The 22,694-nt window shown below is 37.3% G+C and overlaps 1 protein-coding gene across 2 annotated transcripts in view; it reads left to right on the top strand.

Annotated features, from left to right (window-relative positions):
* Positions 1 to 22,694, top strand: part of mop (tyrosine-protein phosphatase non-receptor type protein myopic) — a 289,765-nt gene that overhangs the window by 69,554 nt on the left and 197,517 nt on the right. For both annotated transcript variants that reach the window (XM_090387729.1, XM_090387730.1), the window contains exons 5-6: positions 4,192 to 4,323; positions 13,925 to 14,107. In XM_090387729.1, the coding sequence (XP_090243855.1) occupies positions 4,192 to 4,323; positions 13,925 to 14,107 (315 nt within the window). The remainder of the gene's footprint in view (positions 1 to 4,191; positions 4,324 to 13,924; positions 14,108 to 22,694) is intronic.

The raw sequence follows: 22,694 nt of genomic DNA, 5'->3' as shown, positions 1-22,694 counted from the left end.
TCCTTTATCAACACTTTAGCGAAACTGGTGATAGCATTGGCGGGATAAGTTTTTTAGCTAGCAAAGGTGCTGGTTTGAAAGATTTGTTTGAAATTTCTAATAAATATTACATTTAATATTAAATTGTTTCTTATTTTCATTTCGATGCCATTTCATAGACAATACATAGTGAAATGTTTGCATTTCACTATGTATTGTCTATAAAAATTATTTATTGTCTATGTACATAGTCATATTATGAAGGTACATATAATACATACATAGACAAAATTTTAGACTAGTTTTTCTTATACATTTCATACTTTGGAACGGAACCCCTTTATTACTATGGGAGCCATAACTCAATATTTGCATTTTCGGTATTCGCGGCATTTCTCAGGAACGTAATCCCTGCGATTAGTGGGGGTTTACTGCATATGATATCAAAATTATTTTTTGCATCCAGTTCCTTTGTGACCACATAGTATCCAATCAAATTGGTCAGACAAGACTTCCACCTAACACATTCATGCTGTGTCTGAGCTATTACTGTAGTCTAGTCTAGGTGATTCTGCATCACTTCCTTAAGCAGCTGCTCCATTATTTCCCCCGGAACAGAAGCTAGACTAACAGAACTATAGTTATTTGCGTCATCCTTTGTGAATTAGGGATACATTTGCACATCTCCAGTCCATGGAGACCTCCTCTGAATCTAAGGATGCCCCATTAATTAAGGTTAAGGGTTTGCTTACTTCCCTTGCTGCCTCCTTCAATATAACTGGATAGATTCCATCTGTCCCAGGTGCCTTTTTTATGTTTAACTTCAATTTCTCCTCCACTTTGCTCTTCTTTATTACCAAATCATTTAGCTCCCTGTTAGAGTTCAATAAACTTCTATCCTCCCCTTCCTTACAGAATTACTCATGTGTGAATGTAGATGCAAAATACTCATTCAGTTTGTCAGCTATCTGAGCAGGATCATCAACAGTTGAACCACCATGAAGTGGACCAATCTGACTCGTCCCCTTCCTTCTAGAGTTTACATAAGTAAAGAAGTCTTTGTTGTTTTTCTTTGCATCCTTTGCCAAAGATTTCTTGTAATCAGCCTTCGCTTGCCTAATCTCCTTTGTGACTTGATTGCAGACTAGTTTATATCTGCCATACGCTTCTGCTAATGTATATGAATCCCACGCATTTCTCTTCTCTGCCATGAGCCTCATTAATTCATCTGACATCCATTTAGGCCGAAATCTTGAACAGCATTTCTTAGTTGGTATGAAAAGCCTAGTAGCTTCCAAGATTAATTCCCTGAGGGCATCCCATTTAGAATTCACTGTATTAACATCATCAGTTGATCCCACTGTATAGAATTCAAAAACTTCCTGATACCACTGTAGTCGCCTTTACAAAAACCCTTTCCTTTACTCTTGATGGTAGTTACATCTTTAAGTAAACCCTACATCAGTAGACTGTGATCACTGTCACCTAGTGGTTCCTTTATCTGCAAATTCCTTATGCATTCATCATCACTGCCGATAATCAGATCAAGAGTATTACCCCCTCTGGTTGCCCCTCAAACATGTTGCTGTAGAAAACAATCCTCCAATAAATCCACAAAAGTCTTGCTATCATGCGAGTGATGAGCCCACGAGTTCCATTCAATATCTGGAAAGTTAAAACCTCCCGTTGCAAGACATTCTGATTTACCAGCCCACTATTTCTCTGCACAATTGTTTGTTGCACTCACCAGAGTCATTATGCCTATAACACACTCCTACTCTTATTTTCTTTTTCCCAGTGTTTATGCCACACCAGATTGCCTCAACATTGCACTGCCCACCCATGTCAACTGGATGCATTTCATAAAATTTTGTGTTTCTTAACTAACAGGATAACCCCTCCTTCTTTACTACCCTATCTATCCTTTCTGTACACATTGTACTCCCTAAATTCCAATTCTTCACTGCTTATATCTGTGTGGCACTGTCTCTGATATCCCAACAATATATGCCTTTGATGCCTTGATCACCACTTCAAATTCATCAAATTTATTTATTATACTTCTAACATTGGTGTACATGCAAGTATACGTGCACCTGTTCTTACTCTTAGTTACCCTAACACAGCCCATGTATTTACTTGTTCCATGATGACTCCCAGCAGCTCTTGTAGTCCCCAGCAACTTGATCTCTAGGCTGCTGCTGATTACAATAGAAGCAGTGCAAGAATCACTTTCGCTTCTGCCTGTGGCTACTGTTAATCTTTTAGTCTGTGAATCTTCCCCCCCAAGCTAGCAGTTTTCCACCAATCTAACACTGCCTCAATAGCATCAGCAAATATTCTTGCACCCTTTCTATTTAAGTGTATCCCTTCCCTGTAGAAGTAGTCTCTCCTGTTAGCAAGCACAGACCACGTTGAAAAAAATTCTACGCCATGAGCCTTGAACAATCTCTCCAGGGCCAAATTGATTGACTCCCTCTTATGTCTGGGCAGAATTGCAGACACTTTCAAATTCAATTCTAGCTCGTGACTTTTTTTCAACGTTGATCTGTACTTGTTAAGTAAATCTGCAGTTCTCTTACTCTTAAGGTCATTGTTGCCAACATGTACAACAGTAACACATTTTGTGCCCTTTAAAGATATCTGCTCTACAACGTCATCAACTTTTGCCCCTGGCAGACATACCCTGGTCCTGGTCCTGTTCCACCTATACTTTTTTGCATAATATATTCTCCATCTCCCTGACAATAGTCACCAGCATATTCTGCCTTTGAGATTGCTGATGTGTTGCCTGATGCACAGGAGTGAGCTCTGGCGTTGAGTTAGGCAAGCTGAGAGCTTGATGGGGGTCCCCCTTATTAATTTCTTCGAGGGCATCCACCCTACACCTCAAACTCCCGTAGGCGCCCATCAGAATGCTCAGTTAGTGCCTAATTTCCTCACACTCCCCTTCGGTTATCCCCCCGAGCCACAGCACTCTGGCTAATCTGCGTGTGTTGTTTTGCTGCTCTTGTCTGGGTCGTGATTCTGTTTAAGTACAATTTAATCGACAATGATATTTTATTAAGATTTATAAACTTTACTGATTAATTGATAATGCTATACTAAGCTAACAGATTTCTAATACAGTGCTGCGTGTTTTGCTATCTAGTTTTATGTTAAATCTTATGCTATCTAGTTCGGGATATATGGTGTATCATATAACAATGGTGGCAAGTTACGAACAGTAAATCTATGGACACTAAGTGTTAACTTTCATAATTGCTATCTAAATTCAAAATAAACCAAGGAGCTTGAACTAAAAGCTACTTATAGAAAATAATTTAATATAACAATTAAGTCAATAAAATGGCTAAATATAATTAAAAACTTGGCGTTCACCGGAGCTGCAAAATCTTGCCCAACACGTGGATTGGATACCGTTACCGATACTCAGTTTTGCTTACATAATAGTAAATTCTAACATCTGTGCTCTATTTTGGGAAACATGGAACTGGGCTATCACAGGCAATAATATCAGTTGTATTGAGTTTTGTATTAAACATACAAAATAACATTATTTCTCACACGGTGAAAACAGACTTTGTAATACATATTAACAGAATTTCGCAATAAATTAAATCAGTTTTCAATAATAATAAAAAGGCTGATACTTTTGCAGCAGAAATGACATGTGCTTCATGTAAACAAAAAGTATTTTGTATAAACCAAGTTTATGTTAAGATTCTACCGTATATACCTTGACTAATCAACATCTATTCACAGTTAAATTTCAAGGTCGTTTAACCAAATATTACCTCTTCATTTATGTCTTCTACTGCTGTGCTTTGGGAATAGTCTTCCATTGTATATAGTTCCTTAAAATTTACTATATGCAGAAATTCAGGGGCAGTATCATGTATTTTCTGTCTTCTCAATTTTAGGCTCACTGACAGTACTAGAGTATCATAGGATCCAGTGCCCTTCACATTTGGTGGTACTGGATCTATGATACTCTAAAAAATGTATTAAAAAAATAATAATTATTACCATATAAAGTGTGTGAAAGGCTGAATTGAAAGTAATGGTATGTGAGGTGACCAAATTTCAAACCTTATGAATGTTTAGTATTAATTTCGGTATTCGGTAATAACAATTTTTAGATATTTATTCAAAAGACAAAAATTACGAAAGTATTTTTTAAAAAATTTTTCTCCGTTCCATTTATCATAGGGAATGAAAATTGCTTGTACCCATTTCCAGTGTGCAGCTTGGGCATTTCAACATCTTCGAGATAATTATCCTCAACCAAAAGGAAGTGATATGTCACACGATCTCCTAACTTTCTTTATCAATGTAATGTTGGTGAGTTATTTAAAAATACATTTATTTTACACTTTTCTATTTAAAGCAAATTTTGTAGTTGTTTTTTTTATATATATATATATATATATACAGGGTTGTTAAAATTAAAGTATCCCTATATAGAGGGCTCTGGAGGGAGTTCTGAAGCTCTACTGAAGAGAAATTTGGACAACAGGTACAATAAAGAATGAACTTGCCATTTATTGGAAAAAAAAATAGTTACAAAATTTGTCACTATATGCCGCTATGGCAATACAAATCACTTGAACAGTGCTACAATTGTTCATTGTGTCCTCCATTTTGGTCAACAACAGTTTCCATTCGAAGAACAGCATTTTCTACAGCAGAATGTAACATGTAAACTGGAATAGCCAACACATGACATCTTCAAAAAACCCCACAACCAGAAGTCGCAAGGAGTGAGGTTCAGTGATCGGGGTGGCCAAGATGTCTGGAAACAATGGCTGATGACCCATTTGTCTGTAAAGTGTTGCCTTAGCAATCTTTAGATGCAACAGTGAATGTGGGGGTGGCACACCATCTTGCATGAATATGGTATCCTGAAGGCACCCACATTGTTGCAGCCTGGTATTGCAAAATTTGCCAACATTTCATAATATCGCAGTCCAGTAACAGAACAGGTGCTGGGTCCAGTCTGTGTTGCCCAATCATGAATGTGGCCCTAAATCTGTTGGATAATTCAAGGGTTTTCTGTTGCCCAAATGCGACAGTTGTGCATATTCACTTGTCCATTTAAGCAGAAGTGGGCTTCGTCATTCCAAAGGATGTTCCATGGCCAAATGATATCCACTATCAATTGTGCCAGAAACTGAAGTGCGTGTTTGAAACGAACATCTGCATCACCATGCTTTAGCTGCTGTAGCATGTGCATCTTGTAAGGTTAGTACCGAAACACCTGAAGCATTACTAGCCTTACAGTGGAATACAGTATGTCCACTTCACAAAAAACAGCTGGCACACTTGCGCTACCACATGGAGATTGACTCGATAAATCCACGACAGCCGTAACCACATCTTCAACACAAGAGGAGTCCACTCGTTTTTTACCTCTACCTGTTTGAACACCAAGGTGTCCTGTTGCTTCAAATTTTGCAATCATTTTGTGGACAGCACAAACAGTCATAGGTCCACGCCTTATGTGCTTCTGACACTGGAATTCTCTGATAGCCGCAGCTGCATTGTTGCTGTTCTGATAGTATAGCTTCACTAATAGCGCATTTTCCTGCAACATTGTTGTCATTGCTGCTGTAGTGCAGGCAAACATGTACTGTATGATTTTGAAGAGACTGCTTTGCTTTTATACAGTACAGTAGAGCTGAGTAGTGGCACTGTGGCAATAACTTACGATTATGCAAATAACTTCCGTTATTTGCATAATCGCAACTAAAATAGTTACACGAAATACAGTGACAAATTTTGTAATTAATTTTTTTTTTTTTCCCCTATAAATGGCGAGCACATTCTTTATTGTACCTGTTGTCCAAATTTCTCTTCAGTTCGAGCCTTAGAACTCGCTCCAGAGCCCTCTACATAGGGATACTTTAATTTTAACAACCTTGTATTTCGTACCAACTTTTTTTTCTTTCCTTTTTTTTTCCTATAAATTAGTGTTAATCTTTTTTTGATAAGTAAGGTAAATTTTATGCAGTCTACCAATATCTTTATACACCTTGTGATTTTTTTTCAATTTATTATATGGAAGTATTATTATTAGTAAGTTTGGGCAGATATTGACTACAGAAGCGCATTTATTATAAAAATAAATAAGGCACTCTTATTTTTGAAAAAAAAAAATAAGTTTGCTGATCAATGTATAGGTTGCTGTATAGTGCTTGTGGACCACAGATTTTCCAAGCACTTCTCTAAATGAGTTTATAATTTTAAATAAGAAAAAGAAGTCTAGACTACTTGGATGGGATTTGTTAGGTTACTTATTTAATTGGCACAGCTTAAGAGTTTTTATATCTTGCACATCTGTTCTCTCATTTTCATTAGAATAATATATTATGTTTACAAACATCATGTAAATGTGCATAAGCACTGTATTGGTGAGTTATTTCCAAGTATATTTGGCTGCTGACTGTATTTTTCTTTTTAACGTGTGAGTGATAGCTGCTCACCTGACGGGTGCTGCTTGAAAACAATGTTTCTGTGTTAATTGTTAATAATTAAAAATATGAAATTTTTTCTACCTTCCTAAATATAGTTAGTTCTTACTGCAATAGTTTCTGAAGTGTTTTTTTTTTTTTTGTATAGAAATTGCATGTGAGAACCTATTAGGTGCTGTGCCGCCATCTTTGCAACAGTTTGGTTTTTATGCTTGAACACTGGCATGTCATTGGAGAAACCCTGACATTTTGTTTATAGTTTCAGGTTACTTGTTTTTTCTTTTCAGTAAATATATACAGTCTTATTGTATTTCAAAGCCAACTATTACCCTAGTTGGCTTTGAAAGATTTGTTATTGTTTTCACATGGCAAAGACAAGAACACAAAACCTGATGTTCTATCAAGGTGCTTGCTACTCTACAGGGAAGTAACATAACATACGTTGTTGTGAAGTTTGGCACTTGTCCCTACTGGAAAGGAGATAATTATCCAGTTGTATAAGGCAACATGCTTCGTATAGGTCTGGAGGCCTCATTTTGTCAAATTATCATCTGCATTTCCCAAACTGGAGTCAGTCCGTAGACCAGTTCCAGGGGGTACACAAAAGTTTTTTGATTTTTGAAGGGGTACATAGATCTCAGTAGTTTAGGAACCACTGATCCACATGAATGAAATTTTCAGTCATTTAAATGGTCATAATTCTGGTTTGTTTCAGTTATCACCTTCATTAGTATTTTGATCACTACATGAAAATTCTCCTGATGATACACAAGATTTCTGAATGCAGTTTATCACCATTATAGGTGCAACAGTATTCATCCCCAAGCATCTTTCATCAAATGAATTGAATCTGTTACAGAAACATTGTCATATAATCCTTGTTCTCTTCAATCAATCAGTTGAGAACCAAGAATTATCTGAAATAACCTGTGAAGTTTTAATAATGCCATGTCCATTACTGAAAAACAGAGGTTGTATTTGGAGATGAAAACATAAGCTTTATGTTGGTTAATTCCTACATGTGAGAATGCACTGGGCAATTATCTAAAAGTATTAGTAAAATTTTTCATTTTGTTTCCTTAACTCATTATACTTATTGTTGAAAAATATTGGAAGTCATATGTGCCTTCTTTTTAGCTGCATATTGACTGGGAAGGTGCTTTACATTCTTGAAACAGTGTGGCTTCTATGATTTTTTTCAAATTACAAAATTATTTTTGTCAGCTAAAGTCACATTCACACACACACTCTAAAATCTTTTACAGTTCTTAGGCCTTTAGCCACCAACCCATTTTTAACCTTTAAATTTAAAAGTTGCATTGGACATCATGTTGTAAAATACTCCAGTTTTTCTGCATTGTAACATTTCTTACATCCTATCAGAATTTTCTGCCTGTATCTTTAAAATGGGGTTGTTGGTTGGGAAACCAGCATTGTTCTATACCTTAAACCATTCCATACGTTCTTAATCAACATCATCCGGGTTACATTTCCTTGTTTGTAGTGAGGTTTTTTCCTAGTGCAGATAAAATTGCATCTTTGTATTTCCATAAAGCTGAAACTGTGGCTGATGATAAATTAAATTTTTTGCACATCAACATGTGCAAAAAATTTTTTTAAACTGCATTCTAACCTTCAAACAATCTAAAATTTTTTGTGAATAGACACTTCCTTTTTTCCAGTACTGTTAAAAATTATGTTCCATGCTGTTACAAAAATTTACAACTGAACTACAGCTGACAAATTTGGTAGCTGATTCCATTTTATGAGTGTCTCGCATTGCAATTGTTTCGTTGATCTATATTTTATTGCATTTCTAATGAGAGAGTGAGATGGGGGAGAAAACTGAACTCCATTTGGCAATTGCTCTCGAATAAGCCTTGTTGTTCATAAAATGTAATGGTCAAATAATTGAAGGAATATATGGAAGGGTGTTCAATAAATTATCTACCTACCTAAAAAGGAAATGAGATAGTGCAAAAATCTGTTTTTATTTTTAAATGTAACTCCCCTGAACTTCAATACACAAGTTCCATTTTGTTAGCAATCAGGAAATACCAGACAAAATTCTTTGTCTTGTCCATCAAAGAACACAGAAACAGCAGAGTTCAGTTCATTATCATCAGAAACACATTTTGTTTACTAGATAAAACAACCTAAATAAAAACGCAACTTCCACATGCGTTTTTATTTAGGTTTCGAAACAGGAAATAGTCACTGGGGACCAGATCCGGCCTGTAAGGTGGATGGGTAAGTTCTGTGACGTCAGTCTCTCAAATCAGTAGCAACAGCATATGACCTGTGCACTGGTGCATTGTTGTGAAGAATCAGTACACCTCTGGAAAGTTTTCCAGGGCATTTTTTCTTTATGACATCCCTTAGGTAGTACAGTAGAGATGCATATGACTCCCCAGTGACTGTCTGCTTGTGTTCTAAGTGGTGAATATACAAAATTCCCTCAGCATCACAAAAAAAAAATGGTGGCTATAATCTTGCCAGCTGAAAGTTCTGTCCAAAATTTTTTGGATTGGGGATAACCCTTGTATTTCCATTGCATTGATTCTTGCTTGGTCTCAGGATCCCAGTGATGAATCCATCTTTTATCACCCGTAACAGTTCTGGAGATGAAAGTTTTAGGATCCCTTCTATAAACTCTAAATTCTCCTCACAACACAGTACTCTGAATTGCTTCTGCACAGGAGTCAGAAATAAAAGCCTCAAATGTTCATGGAGGATAGTTATAACTGTTCCCTCAGATAAGGCACCTTTAAACATGTCATTTAGCACAAATGTTTCCACAGCAAGGCACATTTCTGGAGCAGTCGCTGTCACAGGCCTTCCTGGATGTGGATCATCTTCGATGATCCCATTTGAATTGTTTTGACCAGAATTTCACCTGGTGCTCTGAACTGTTACCATACACAGCTGCCATCCTTTCATGAATGGCCTTTGACCCATTTCCTTCTTTGGTGAGAAACTTAATAACTGAATGATGCTCCAACTTCAGCAAATCCATAATTTGATACAGGTGTCTTCTTTCTGTTACAGCAGCACAACCAAAAACATAGTGTGATCTGTAGGAATATGCTAAATCATGAATCATTGAAATATAACTATGAGAAGTACCTTAGAGATAATTTATTGAATGCCCCTCATAGCACAGAAAGATAACATAGTAGCTCAGTGGTCTGTACTTTGGAAATGGGTGGATTAATTTTGCCCGATGTATCTGTGAATCATACTAATTATACATGTGAAATTTTTGTATCTCGTTTTGCCCATGCTCATTATAACCACATTCATTTGTATTTTTGTGAAATTTTATATTTGGCTATTTTTGACAAATTTGTTGATCATTCCAAATTTCAATAAAATCTGTTACCTTTACTTTCCCCCTCCCTATTGATTTAATTTTTATGTTAACTTTTGCTCTACAGTTTTGCCATGCTACTGGCTTATGTATTATTTTTATATGAATTATCTGTTATGTATATATATATATTTAATAATATAGACTTTGAGTATGGAGTAAAGTACAGTCTGAGGAACCATCTGTCGAACCCATAGTAAAAATGCACATCAATATATGTAAAGAAAGTATTATGAAATAAGTTAAGCGAAAGTACTTAGTGTTGCAGTTACGATGATTTTGGTGTAATTGCAACACTAAGTACTTTCACTTAACTTATTTTGTAATATTTTGTTTACAGGTAGAACAAAGTCTATTTGTTGTTGCTGATCACAAGACTTTAGTTCTTGCACTACGTGAATCTTGTACGGGAACCAGTATAAAATTATATAAAGCACTTTACGTACAGTAGACCGAGGAATGTTCAATATGTCTCTTGACACACCTCTGGCACTATTGACTGGTAGTGTTTCGCATTGTGACCATTGCAACCACCACTTCATCCACTACCTCCATTCTGATACGCAGTTGTTCCCTGCTTGGAATTACACCTAACTCCCTGGTCACTTTAAATTTCTTTATTGGTTTTCAACGCTGCACTGACATCAAAGGTCCTTTATGCAAACTTTTAAATTTGAGATATTCACGTAGTGCTGCACTAGCATTACTATTATTCTGGTAGAACAGTTTTACTAAAAGAGCAGGTTCTTTTTTTTGTAAGAGCCATAATGGTTATTGACGGTGGCGTTTGCCTTTCTGCTTTTTACAAAGCAGAAAGGCAAAGCAGCATGTATTGAAGTAAATGACAACTTTTTATATATTGCAGTTGCAGTAATCCCGATAACTGTAATTGTGTGGGTTTTAACATTATTATGGTGAAATGTGTTCCCCTTCACTGAAATATTCGATCATATAAAAAACATAAATAAATTTTCAGAATCTTCTCTTCATTCCTATTTACTTATTACAATGATGAAGGGAAAGCAACCAACGGAAAGTGCAAATGGTGGCAGGGCTAGGAAACCAAACAAAATTGATTTAGAAATAAAGATGATTAAGAAGTACGAAGCAAGACAAAGTGTCATCTATTGCTTGAGAATTAGGTCTTGCTGCTCCAACAGTGAATACTAATTTAAAGGACAGTGCGTGTATAAAAGAACATGTTAAAGGATCAATGCATTTAAGATCAACAGTGATCACAAAACAGTGTTCAGGTGCTATATCGAAGATGGAAAAACTATTAATAATTTGGATGGAAAATCAGATTCAGAAGCAAGTGCCCCTGAGTCCAATGACCATTCAAGCAAAAGCAAGAAGTATTTATGAAGATATTAAGGATAAGTACAGCAAACTCCAAGCCAAGTTCGTGGCAAGCAATGGCAGTATGCAGTGAAGTCGCCAGTGCCGATTCTGCAGTTGCAGAGAAATTTTGTGATGTGTTGGGAAAAACCCCTTCTAAATTTCCACAGCCCTCAACCTCTGCAGCTGCGTACTTATCAGCTGGAGCCATCGAGTCTGGCAACCATGCTCGAAAGGTAAAACTTGCTGATGTTAAGCTTTGACCCCTTTTTTTTTTTTTTTTTTGTAATTTTATGATTTTGAAATTTTTGTAATTGCACACTTCTGTAATTTTTCCTATGCATGAGATAAAAAAAAAAAAAAATTGAACAAATTATAATTCTGTTTACATGTTCATTGAACATTTCTTTTTTGCTTCAATCAAATTCAGCAAGCATAGTTACGAGTGCTGCATAAGCCTTTAGGAAAATTTCGACTTAAGTAAAATTCAATTTATACAGTGTTCCACAGAATGCAACCCTTATGTAAGTCAGGGAGTGCCTGTACTATTAAGAAAATATAGCAGGGGAGGATAGTGAGATGGATGAATATGGAGCTAGAGCGAGGAAATGTTCTGAAGCATACATCAGCTACAAGTTGATCTCTAATAGTACCACATATAGGGTTAGGGACCAAGGCTGAATATGAGAAAGTACTGCACTGGTTAAGAGAGAGAGCAAAGAATGGGACAAAGAATTTTTCATGTATGTGAATACAAAGAAGAAGAAAACGAATCAGATCAGACCCTTGTGTGCATGTGGGAAAGTCTTAGATAACCCAGCTGATTTTTCTGATGATTTAAATGGGTATTTCATGTCAGTCTTTACTGGTGAAAGATCCTTCATGCTGAGGAGAGGCTGTGTGGGTGAGGCCAAGCCATATGAAAGTAGTGATTTCAACCATTGAGGTTAATTATGAGGGCATCATTGATCTTGGGAGAGACCATTTGGGTTTGAAAAGTACCAATACCTAACGGTGGTTCTAAGAATGAAGTTGGTAACTACAGACAGGTTAGTATGACTTAATTGGTAGGGAAAATCTTTAGAAGCAGTGATTAAGAGCTCAATCTAGGGACATTTAGCTAGGTATGACATTCTGAAGGACACACACAGTGTGGTTTTGTTAAGGGAAAGTCATATTTAACTAACTTGATAATCTATTTTTATGCAGTTACTCGTGAGCTTGATGTAGGGAATAATTTCAAAATAGTTTATTTGGATTTTAGCAAGGCATTTGACTCAGTTCCTCATGAGAAATTACTGTATAGGCTGGAGCATGTTGGGATTACTAGAAAGAGTCTAAGATGGATTGAAGAGTGGCTACAGGGTGGAAGGCAAAGGATTGTGATTAATGTTTATTCTTCGGATTGGTGTAATGTCAGAAGTTGGTTTCCAGAGGATCAATCAAAATTTGCAGACAACAAAGATTGGGAGATTCATTAATGATCATTTCCAAGCAGCGCTCCTTCAGGATGGCTTGAACATGCTTCAAGAATGATCAGGAAATTGGCAGCTATGTTTTAATGCAGCGAAATGCAAGGTCTTGCGCTTAGGGAATAGCAACCCCAGAATAACTTATACACTTAGTGGGGATTGAATTAAGGACAGTAGAGGAAGAAAGGATCTGGGAGTTATATGGGCAGATATTAAGTTTTCTAAGCAGTGTAAACAAGTGGCCAAGAAACCCCTTTGCTTTGCACAGTGGAATGTCATAATCCCACTATGCAAATAAATTGTAGCACCACATTTGGAATACTCTTAAGTATGGAGACCTCATCTGAAAAAAGACATTGAGCTTCTTGAAAGGGTCCAAAGATTAGAAACTTTGAACCCTTTCATGCTGAGATTGGCAGAATGGAACCTTACGAGGAAAGACTTCAGTTATGTGGGCTACATAGCTTAGCAGTCCTGCACCTTAGTGGGGGATCTGATTAAAGTTTATAAGTCTCTGATAGGGGGTTAGTAAAATTGAATGAAGTATTTTCACTGTTATAAAGAATTGCAGAAATAGGGCCCATAAATTCAAGTTACAGTGAAAAAAAGTTTAGACTAGATTGAAGAAAATTTTCTTTTAGCCAGTGAATCATTGATTACTGGAACAAGTTGCCTCCGTAGGTAGCTGACAGTTTGAAGAAATGCAAAGGTCAACTGGATAGTTACCTACTTGAGAGAAGCACATAATTTGTTTTGTATTTTATTATGATTTCCCTCCCCCTAGGCACAGCAAAAAGCCTATAGCTTCCTTGCAGTATATGGCTAATACTATATCTTCCTGAAAATGAAAAAAAGTAAAAATGGGTCAATGTTTTTAGGTCAGCAGAGAAGGTATACAGTGCTGCAACATGGACCTTCTTAAGAAGGTCACACAGAACATATTGCAGAATTATTTCCAAAACTAGCATGGTCATTGACAAAGCAGAAAAGTTGTGTACTTTCTAGATATGATTATGTTCAAGGAAATGTTGCTTAGGTCTCTGTATCAAATGTAATAAATCTGTATTGAAAGTTCCATTTATTTTTTACTCTACAATAAAGATCAGTATCCATAGTTATATATCAGGCATTACTTTCAATACAATTATTGTATAAAATAGTATAATAATTTTTGTTTATAGTTAAATTATTAATATATCACTTTTTCTCTTTTTACACTGCAGTATATTTTTGATCCAATATAACTACATGTGTGTATGTATTTATTTTATTATTATGTTTTTTTTTTTAAGGCTCAGGCACAGGAATGTATTTTAGAAAAATCAATGTTGGATAGTCGAAAATCATCTATAACGGCAAAAGTAGCAGCACAAGTTGTAGATTATTATAAATGTGCTTTGGCAGTACTTGTTTCAGGAAGCCCTAGCATGGATTCAGGTAGCATTTTAGATATTGTGGGATCAAAAATTTTTAAGGTATGTGTGACTGTATACAGTTTGCTGTTTACATTGTACTGTTCAAAATTTTTGTTTGTATGCATTCGTTAAAAATACTCTTTTTCCAAGAAATTATAAAATTAGATAAGAGTTTTCTTCTCTTCTGTTGGTATATTTTAAAGCATCTATCTTTATGCTTTTGATTCATTCACAAGTAAAATTAAACTTTTTAGTTAAAAAAAAAAAAAAAAAAAAAAAAAAAACTTTTTTTCCCCTCAACTTTGCCAAAGTTTTGATGCATGCATGATTGGGTGCTAAAAAAACAGCAAGAATTCAAAATCTTGCCCAAGATTTTGAATTCCTGCTGCTTTTTTAATATCAACATTGATATTAAAAAGCAAAGACAAAGTAATAGTTTTTTCATTTGATTTTTTAAAATCTTTCTTAATGTATTAGGAATATTAATATAATATCCTTATTTCTTATATCTTTCTTAGGTATAAGAAAATCACATAATATCCTTCTCTTCTTAAAGTTTGTGATTTCATTTTTGGTGCAACTTGATATATCTTGCCATAATACCAATTTGCTTAACTTCAAATAGAGGTAGTGCTCTCTATTTATATCATTTCTCTAGACTGGTATCATTAACTTGATTTATATGTAATTCACAGATCTGCAGTATAATTGAAAATTGAAGGATATGCCAGAAATATATATATTTTTTTGTGTATGGTTCTACAATTTATTGGTTTGTTTTGTTTCTATGCAGCACTGTATCTGGAGTAATCATGCCAATTCTCTGTCAGGTTGCTTACATATTGTTGACAATAACAGTGTACAAATTACATTGAAATTATCCCAATATTTTCCCCCTTGACATGGGCACCTGTACATGGTGAGGGGGACCTCCCAGTGATGCTGCTGTACTTCCAGACTAGCATAACTGAGATCCAACGCCCACAGTCTAGATCCCAAGCTAACATCAATGGAATCTGGTGTGTTTGCCATGCACTGCGACCCATGGAAATTCGGAAAGGGGAATCCTGGTGGTTGAGGGGCCCAGCTTCAATACACCACTTTGGCCCCTGATTCAACAAGACAGGTGATCCTGGAAGGCCCGGCTAATAGGCTCACCTGTGGGGGTCAACCATGTCAATGCCATGCCGCTACCCTCATGGTCCAAGGGACAGGATTCAAGCTGGTGGTGGTGCGGGTATGGTGTCTGGGTAGCCCTGATGTTCCCCCTCCTGAGTGCATTTATTGCATGCCGGGTAGTGGGCATCCCTTTGGGCCCCGTGGTTACTGATGAGCCAGGGCACTGAACCATTTCAAAAACTTCATGAATCCTGATAAACTTACTTCTTCAGGGGCCCCAACCCAGTCCCTATCTGCAAATATAGATGATGACACAGATAGCACTATTACTACAAAGAGGCAGCGAACTGAAATATCATCAGGGCCTGTTCCAATGTTTTTAATTATACACTCTACCAGCAAAAAACCAATTGGCAAAATGTCACCCTTCTTTATACAGAAAGGGTTAGATGGGTTAGCAGGTTCACCCAAATCAGTTAAGAGGCTACGTTCTGGTGACCTCTTAATTGAAACTAAAACTGACAGGCAATCTGAGCAGATACTCCAAGCAACATCAATTAGAGGAATACCCATAACAGTGACACCACATAGACACTCAATTCATCGAGAGGGGTCATTTCAGAGTGGGACCTTCTCGACATTGCCAAGGAGGAAATCTGCTGAGAACTGAAACCACAGGGAGTTATTTCCCTAAAGAAAATTAATGTGCGTAGAGATGGAAAACTTGTTAAAACTAGAAACATAATCCTGACTTTTAACTCACCTAAGTCTCCTGATGAGATTAAAGCTGGCTACATCAACTGTCCAGTACATCCATATGTTCAAACCCTTTACAGTGTTTTAAATGCCAGAAATATGGACATTCTCAAATGGCCTGCCGTGGAGTCCTTCATGCGCTTGATGTGGTGCAAAGGACCACAAAACAACAGCATGTTCAGCCACAAAACTCACCTGCATTAACTGCGAGGGAGAACATCCGGCCTACTCACGAGCATGCCAGAGGTGGAAAGAAGAAAAAGAAATCCAATGGCTGAAGGCAGAGCTGAAGATATCATACCAGGGGGCAAGGAAAGTGGCGAAACCTCTAAATATCAACAAACCCACCTACGCCCAGAAGGTAGCAGGGAGATGTTCCATCGGAACTCAGACAGACATGGCCATTCCTCCAAAAGAGCCATTCACATCCATCGCACGTTACCTCTTAAGCCCACAAAAACCTGCACAAAAAGACCAATCAGCTGCCACTCCTATATTAGTACCTCCTAATGCTCCACAAGTAACAAAAGCAATTTCCAAGGAAAAGACTAAGAAGGTTGAAGTATCCCCTAGTACCCAAGAAAACATGGATGTCGAGGAGAAGGAGGTACAAGAAGATTCAGTCTTGGATCTCTTTGCTGAGGAGGAAATGGACACTGGACAGCGTCCATACTTCCCCAGGAAAGATAAAGCCAAGACTGACAAAAGTAAGCCCTCAGCACCTCGGAAGCCGCCTGATGGACCCACCAAGCCAAAATAATGGTTAAATTCCTACAATGGAACTGTCGTGGATTCTGGCGAAACAATGATGACATCAAGACCCTCTTGCAAAAGCATGAGCCAGTTTGCTTTTGCTTACAAGAAACATACCTGAAGGCAAATGAAAACCCTTCCCTTCCCTTCATAACACTATCATCCAAAAGGACCGAACTGAGGATGGACCTGCTCATGGGAGTGTTGCTACACTTCTAGGCAACCATACCCCATTTCAAACTATTCCGCTCTCCACCAACATAGATGCGGTAGCGGTCTGCCTTAAGGTAGGATTTTTATTGTCTGTTCAGTTTATTTGCCACCTGGGGCTGATATCTCCCAGAAAGACCTTGATGATCTCATTGTGCAGCTGCCTACTCCTGTCTTACTCCTGGGCAATTTCAGTGGATATAACATGCTATGGGGTAGTGTCAATGTTAATGGAAGGGGACCTGTCAGAGCATATGCTCACTGACAATAACCTTTCCCTTCTAAATGTAGAAACTAACATCTTTTTCCACATGCCTACCTGTACATTCTCTGCTACTGACCTCTCTTTATGCTTCCCCTCTCTCCTTCCTTCACTCACCTGGGAGGTAGAGGAAAACCTCTATGGAAGTGATCACTTCCCCGTGATAACCAACTTACCTAAAGGGAAGCCGGCCCACCTTTTAGGTTACCGCGATGGAAGATTAATCAGGCTGACTGGAATACCTTTGAATACCTGGTAGACTTTAACATCAGTGCAGTCAGTCAGGAGCTTATCAATTATGCAGTGGCGTACATCACAGAAAGCATTGTCCATGCAGCTGCAATTCCAAAAACATCTAGCCATTTCCCACCATTTCCAAAACCTTGGTAGAATACTGAATGCGCAATAGCAAAAAAGGCGCAAAATAAAGCTTGGGGTATATTCCGACAATATCCTACCACAGCCAATGTTTTAGCCTTCAAACGTGCATGCGCAAAAGCACGATGTACTCGTCATCAGAGTCAAAAAGAATCGTGGATCTGCTTTACATCCACTATTACCCAGTCTACCAGCGGTAAAGCTATCTGGGACAAAATCCAGAAAATGAAGGGTAAATATACATCGCACCCTTCATCGATCCTAGAATGTAATGGATGCTTTATTGCGGACCCAACTGCAATAGCCAATGCACTTGGGCAGACCTTTTCTGCCATCTCGTCAACATCTTACTCCCCAGAATTTCTGGTCTGGAAAGACAAACTCAAAAAGCAGCCAATTAACTTTAAATCTAAGTCTTATCCCTATAACGGGCCGTTCATCAGGGAGGAGTTAAAAACATCTCTAACTCTTACCACGGCAAGTGCTGCTGGACAGATCTTATCCATTATGATATGATCAAACATCTGTCTGCAAAATCCATGGACCAACTGCTCTTTCTATATAACAGAATATTTCAATAACAGTTTCCAGATTACTGGCATGAGGCATTCGTGCTTCCCTTTCCTAAGCCAGGAAAAGATCGTAAAATTCCAACAAACTACCATCCTATTGCTCTGACCAGCTGTCTTTGCAAAATTCTGGAGAGAATGGTCAATGCCATCCTTATATGGTATTTGGAGTCAAATGGGCTCATCTCCAGGTTGCAGTGCAGCTTCCGTAGGAATAAATCAACTCTGGACCATTTAATCAGGCTTGAAACTTCCATTCGAGATTCCTTTTTAAAACGAGAACACTAGTGTCCGTGTTCTTCGATATGAAAAAAATGTATGACCCAACTTGGAGATTTAGAATTTTAAAAGACCTCTGCAGCATCGGCCTTAGAGGTCATCTCCCAAATTTTATAAAAAACTTTTTATCTCATCGTTCCTTCCAAGTCCGTGTAGGGTCTACTCTCGCTCTTTTAGCCAAGAGGAGGGAGTACCTCAAGGATCAGATTTAAGTGTTGTGCTTTTTGCCATCAAAGTGAATACCATCACAGAACAACTTCCTCCAACTGTAAATTGTGCCCTCTGTTGACAATTTTAGCATATTCTGTCATTCCTGCAACACGAGGGTAATTGAGAGGCAACTGCAACATGGCATTAACCATCTGAACTCATGGGCAATGAATAACGGATTCAGGTTCTCTCCACAGAAGACTGTTTGCATGCATTTTTGCAGAAAGTGCAATCTTCACCCCGAATGTCTGCATGCGTTTTTGCAGAAAGTGCAATCTTCACCCCGAACCTGAATTGAGGCTTGGACTTAATACTATTCCAGTAGTACCTGAGACTAGATTTTTGGGGCTTGTATTTGATAGAAAATTTACCTTTCTACAACACGTTCATCAACTACGTATGAAGTGCACGAGAGGCTTGAATATTCTATGTGCAATCTCTTCGCATTCTTGGGACACTGACTGGTGCACCCTTTTGCGCCTCTGTTGTGCACTCGTGTGACCAAAGTTAGATTATGGGTGCCAGGTATATGCATCTTCTAGATTTAGCATACTCCAATGGCTGGGTCCCATCCACCATCAGGCAATCCATATTGTCATGGAGCATTCCGAACGTCACCTGTTCAGAGCCTATATGTTGAAGCGAATGAGCTCTCGTTATCACTTCATAGGAAACAGTTGTCTCTACAGTATGCTTTGAAACTGAAATCCCTGCCAGACCATCCAATGCAGACATCCGGAGCCACTTTGGGAAAATCTGTACAGCACTCGCCAGGCTGCCAATCAACCATTCAGTATTCGTATCCAAAGGCTGCTGAGCGATTTGGACATCATTTGACAATGTTGCGCCATCACCAGGGCAACCCACTCAACCCTGGCATGCTCATGTCCCAAACTGCAACTTTTTCCTTAACAATTGGAGAAAGGACAGCACACCATCTACCATCTACCTGCAGCTCTTTTTAGCACAGCTCTCTGAACATTCTGACTTCTTGCCCGTCTACACATATGGTTTGAGGGCAAAAGTGTCTGTTGGATCTGCAACTGTTTTCCCATACACCACAGTATCTGAGCAGATCATCCACGAATGCAGTGTGTTCGCTGCAGAGATGCACACAGTTGAGCTAGCCTTGGATCTTATATAAACCACCCACCACAAAAAATATATTATATATACCGATTCTCTGAGTTCATTGCAGGCTTTATCATCGATGAGGGTTCAACACTCATCCTGTCCTGACCCGGATACAGCAGAAGCTGCACTTCCTTTCACAATCTGAATTTGATGTTCGTTTCTGCTGGATCCCAGGCCTCAGGAAATGATTTGGCAGACACTGCAGCCAAATCAACAAACCTCTTTTAACTCTTGCCTGTTAGTCTACAGGCAAGTACAGGTGACCCCCATTTAACACTAATAATTCATTCCCGAAAAACAGTGCTGAGCTAGCGCTGTATTCCTTTAATCTAACATATGTATTTGTGAGTCATGGCCTATACCATATGATATTTCCTAATCAATAATAAATAGTAGCGAAAAGACCCACAAATGTTGGTCAAAATATTTAATATTAAAAATTTGTACTTATAAAATATTTTCCATTACATACATATATAATTATGTGGTAAGTAACTACATACGTATCAACTAAAAATCATGAATTTATTAATCCGATGGCCCTGGGCTGTCGTGTTTTCATAACTTTAGTCGATTTTGGGTTGTACTTTGGCCATCTTTCTTAGTAAACTAAAAGGGGTTTTACTTTAAAATCCCTGCAGCGTTACCACCCAACAATAAAGTCAACCGATCCTTCACCACTTTTAAAGCCTGACATTTTTTTTTTTTTTTTTTTCTTGTTTTGATATGAAAGAATTTTAGGCATTCGTTTCCAAAAAAGTCCTGTTTCATCTATGTTAGAAACTTGTTGAGAAGTTTAACACCACTCAAGTTTTTAACATAGAAGTTCTTTTTTGAAAGTTCTGGCTCCTTCTTGATCTGCACTTGTGGCTTCTCCCTGGATTTTAAATCTATCTTACCAGCCCTTACTAGCTTTAAATGGTTCCACTTTTTTTTTTTTTTTTTTTTTAAGGTGAGCTTTCTTCAGATTAACATATAGGCTGATCGCTTTTTCTTTAATAATATTTAACTTAACGGAATTGTGCATTGGATATTATCTTCAATAAAATTATTTAGAAGTCTCTTCATTTCAATGATAATAGCCAGCCTAGTTGCTTGCAGCAGAACAGCTGGCTTTCCCGCTGCTAAAATTAATTCTTTATTTTTTATGGTTGTTCTTACTGTTGAACCTGCCAGTCCAAAATTATTGTACACATCCACTTGTCGTTGAACGGAATCAATTCGCTTCAAAACGTATAATTTAATTTTCAAATTCAATATTTTTCTTACCTTAGTAGGCTTTGTACCGCATCCAGATGTTGTTCCTTTTTAATTCTTATCCACCATTATTAATCTTTGAAAATGTAACTGCATTGCATTAATTATGATACAATGTACGAGTAAATTGTCCGTTACGAACGATGTCTAACACTGTACCAAGTGATGACTAGACTTCAGATAAATGTATATAACGCAAATCTTACAAGCAATACTTGATCAATTTTTAAAATGTTGATCACAACGATTCACCATAGTGCAATTAAATTATCATGGGAGAAAATTTCACTGAGCAAGGAAAAATTTCGCAAGTCAGCGTGAGAAACTTTGCTATTCATTTTCAAGCTATCGACTACATCAAATGAAACGTTTTTGTTAAACATGCCAAAAATTCAATCTGTACACGGGTAAAAGAGCGTTATAGTGAGTTGTGACAGCGTTAGAGTGAGATATGGGTTATAATATAAAAACAGCGTTATAGCGAATCGGCGTAGAGCAAACCGCATTATAACGAGGGCCTACTGTAATTCAAAAGAAACCGGTATCCCAATGGCAACACTCATGGCATGGACAGGCTGCAAACAAATTATATGAGATTAAGCCTGTAATTGAATATTGGCAGTCTAGTCTGTGCAGAAACCGAAAAGAGGAAGTTGTTCTATCTCAGCTCGACATAGGACATTGTCACTTGACACATTGCTATCTGCTGAGGGCAAAAGATTGCCCTATGTGTAGAAATTGACACCATTTTAACAGTCCATCATATTTTAATTGAATGTCCATATTTTTGTAATTATTGTCGTTTGTTTTAGCCATCTGTCTATGCCTTATACACTCAGACAGATTTTATCGGACAATGACAACATGTCAGCTGTATTTAAGTTTTTACAATTTATTAATCTAAATAACTTTATCTAGAATGTTTTTATCATTTTATGCTTTATAAACTCTTTATATCATATACTTCTGGCCTGACGTAGCCCAGTGGTCAGGAGCGAGAGTGCATAGCACGCGTTCCTTAAGGGCACCGGGGTTCAAGCCCATGACTACTAAATACGATAAATATTTGTATTGACGATTTATTGTAAACTCTACTGACTTGGTTGTCGTGCCGGAGTAAAAACAGAAAATTTATTTATATAAACAATTATAATATTATACTTTTATATTTTGCACCTTTTTGACTTGGCACATTATAGACACTAATGCACCATAAAATCCTAAAACAACCAACCAACCAGTCCCAATATTCTACAAATATTTCTGGAAAATACCAATGAGTACTGCCATTGTGATATGCAGTCTCAGGGATCATGATGCCATGTTTAGTTATAGATCCTTTGTACTTTTATGATTATATTATAATGATATGACAAACATTTATTCCCTTCATGTTAGTATAATTGATTAATTATTTGGCACCTGTTTGTAAGGACTGAGCTCAAATCCTGTTATAGACTAAGGCAGTAATGCTAAAGCTTTTATGTTGAATGGCTGCTTTGAGGGTTTACCGAGACTCCACATGTTGGGTAAGGAAACAGTTGGTTTAATGTTTTTCTCCATATAAACTGATGAAGATGCACATTGTCTTCCTCAAATAACTGCTTCACTTCAGAATTTAAACTTGATAGGAAATGTTTTTACACTTTAATTATGAATAAAAGAAAAGAATAAAAAAATAGAAAGAAAATATGAATAAAAAATAAAATGAAATAAAGAA

This window comes from Mastigoproctus giganteus, chromosome 13 (assembly GCF_048544385.1).
Source record: "Mastigoproctus giganteus isolate SK-2022 chromosome 13, ASM4854438v1, whole genome shotgun sequence".
Classification (NCBI taxonomy): domain Eukaryota; kingdom Metazoa; phylum Arthropoda; class Arachnida; order Uropygi; family Thelyphonidae; genus Mastigoproctus; species Mastigoproctus giganteus.
This window is presented reverse-complemented; position numbering and strand designations above follow the sequence as displayed.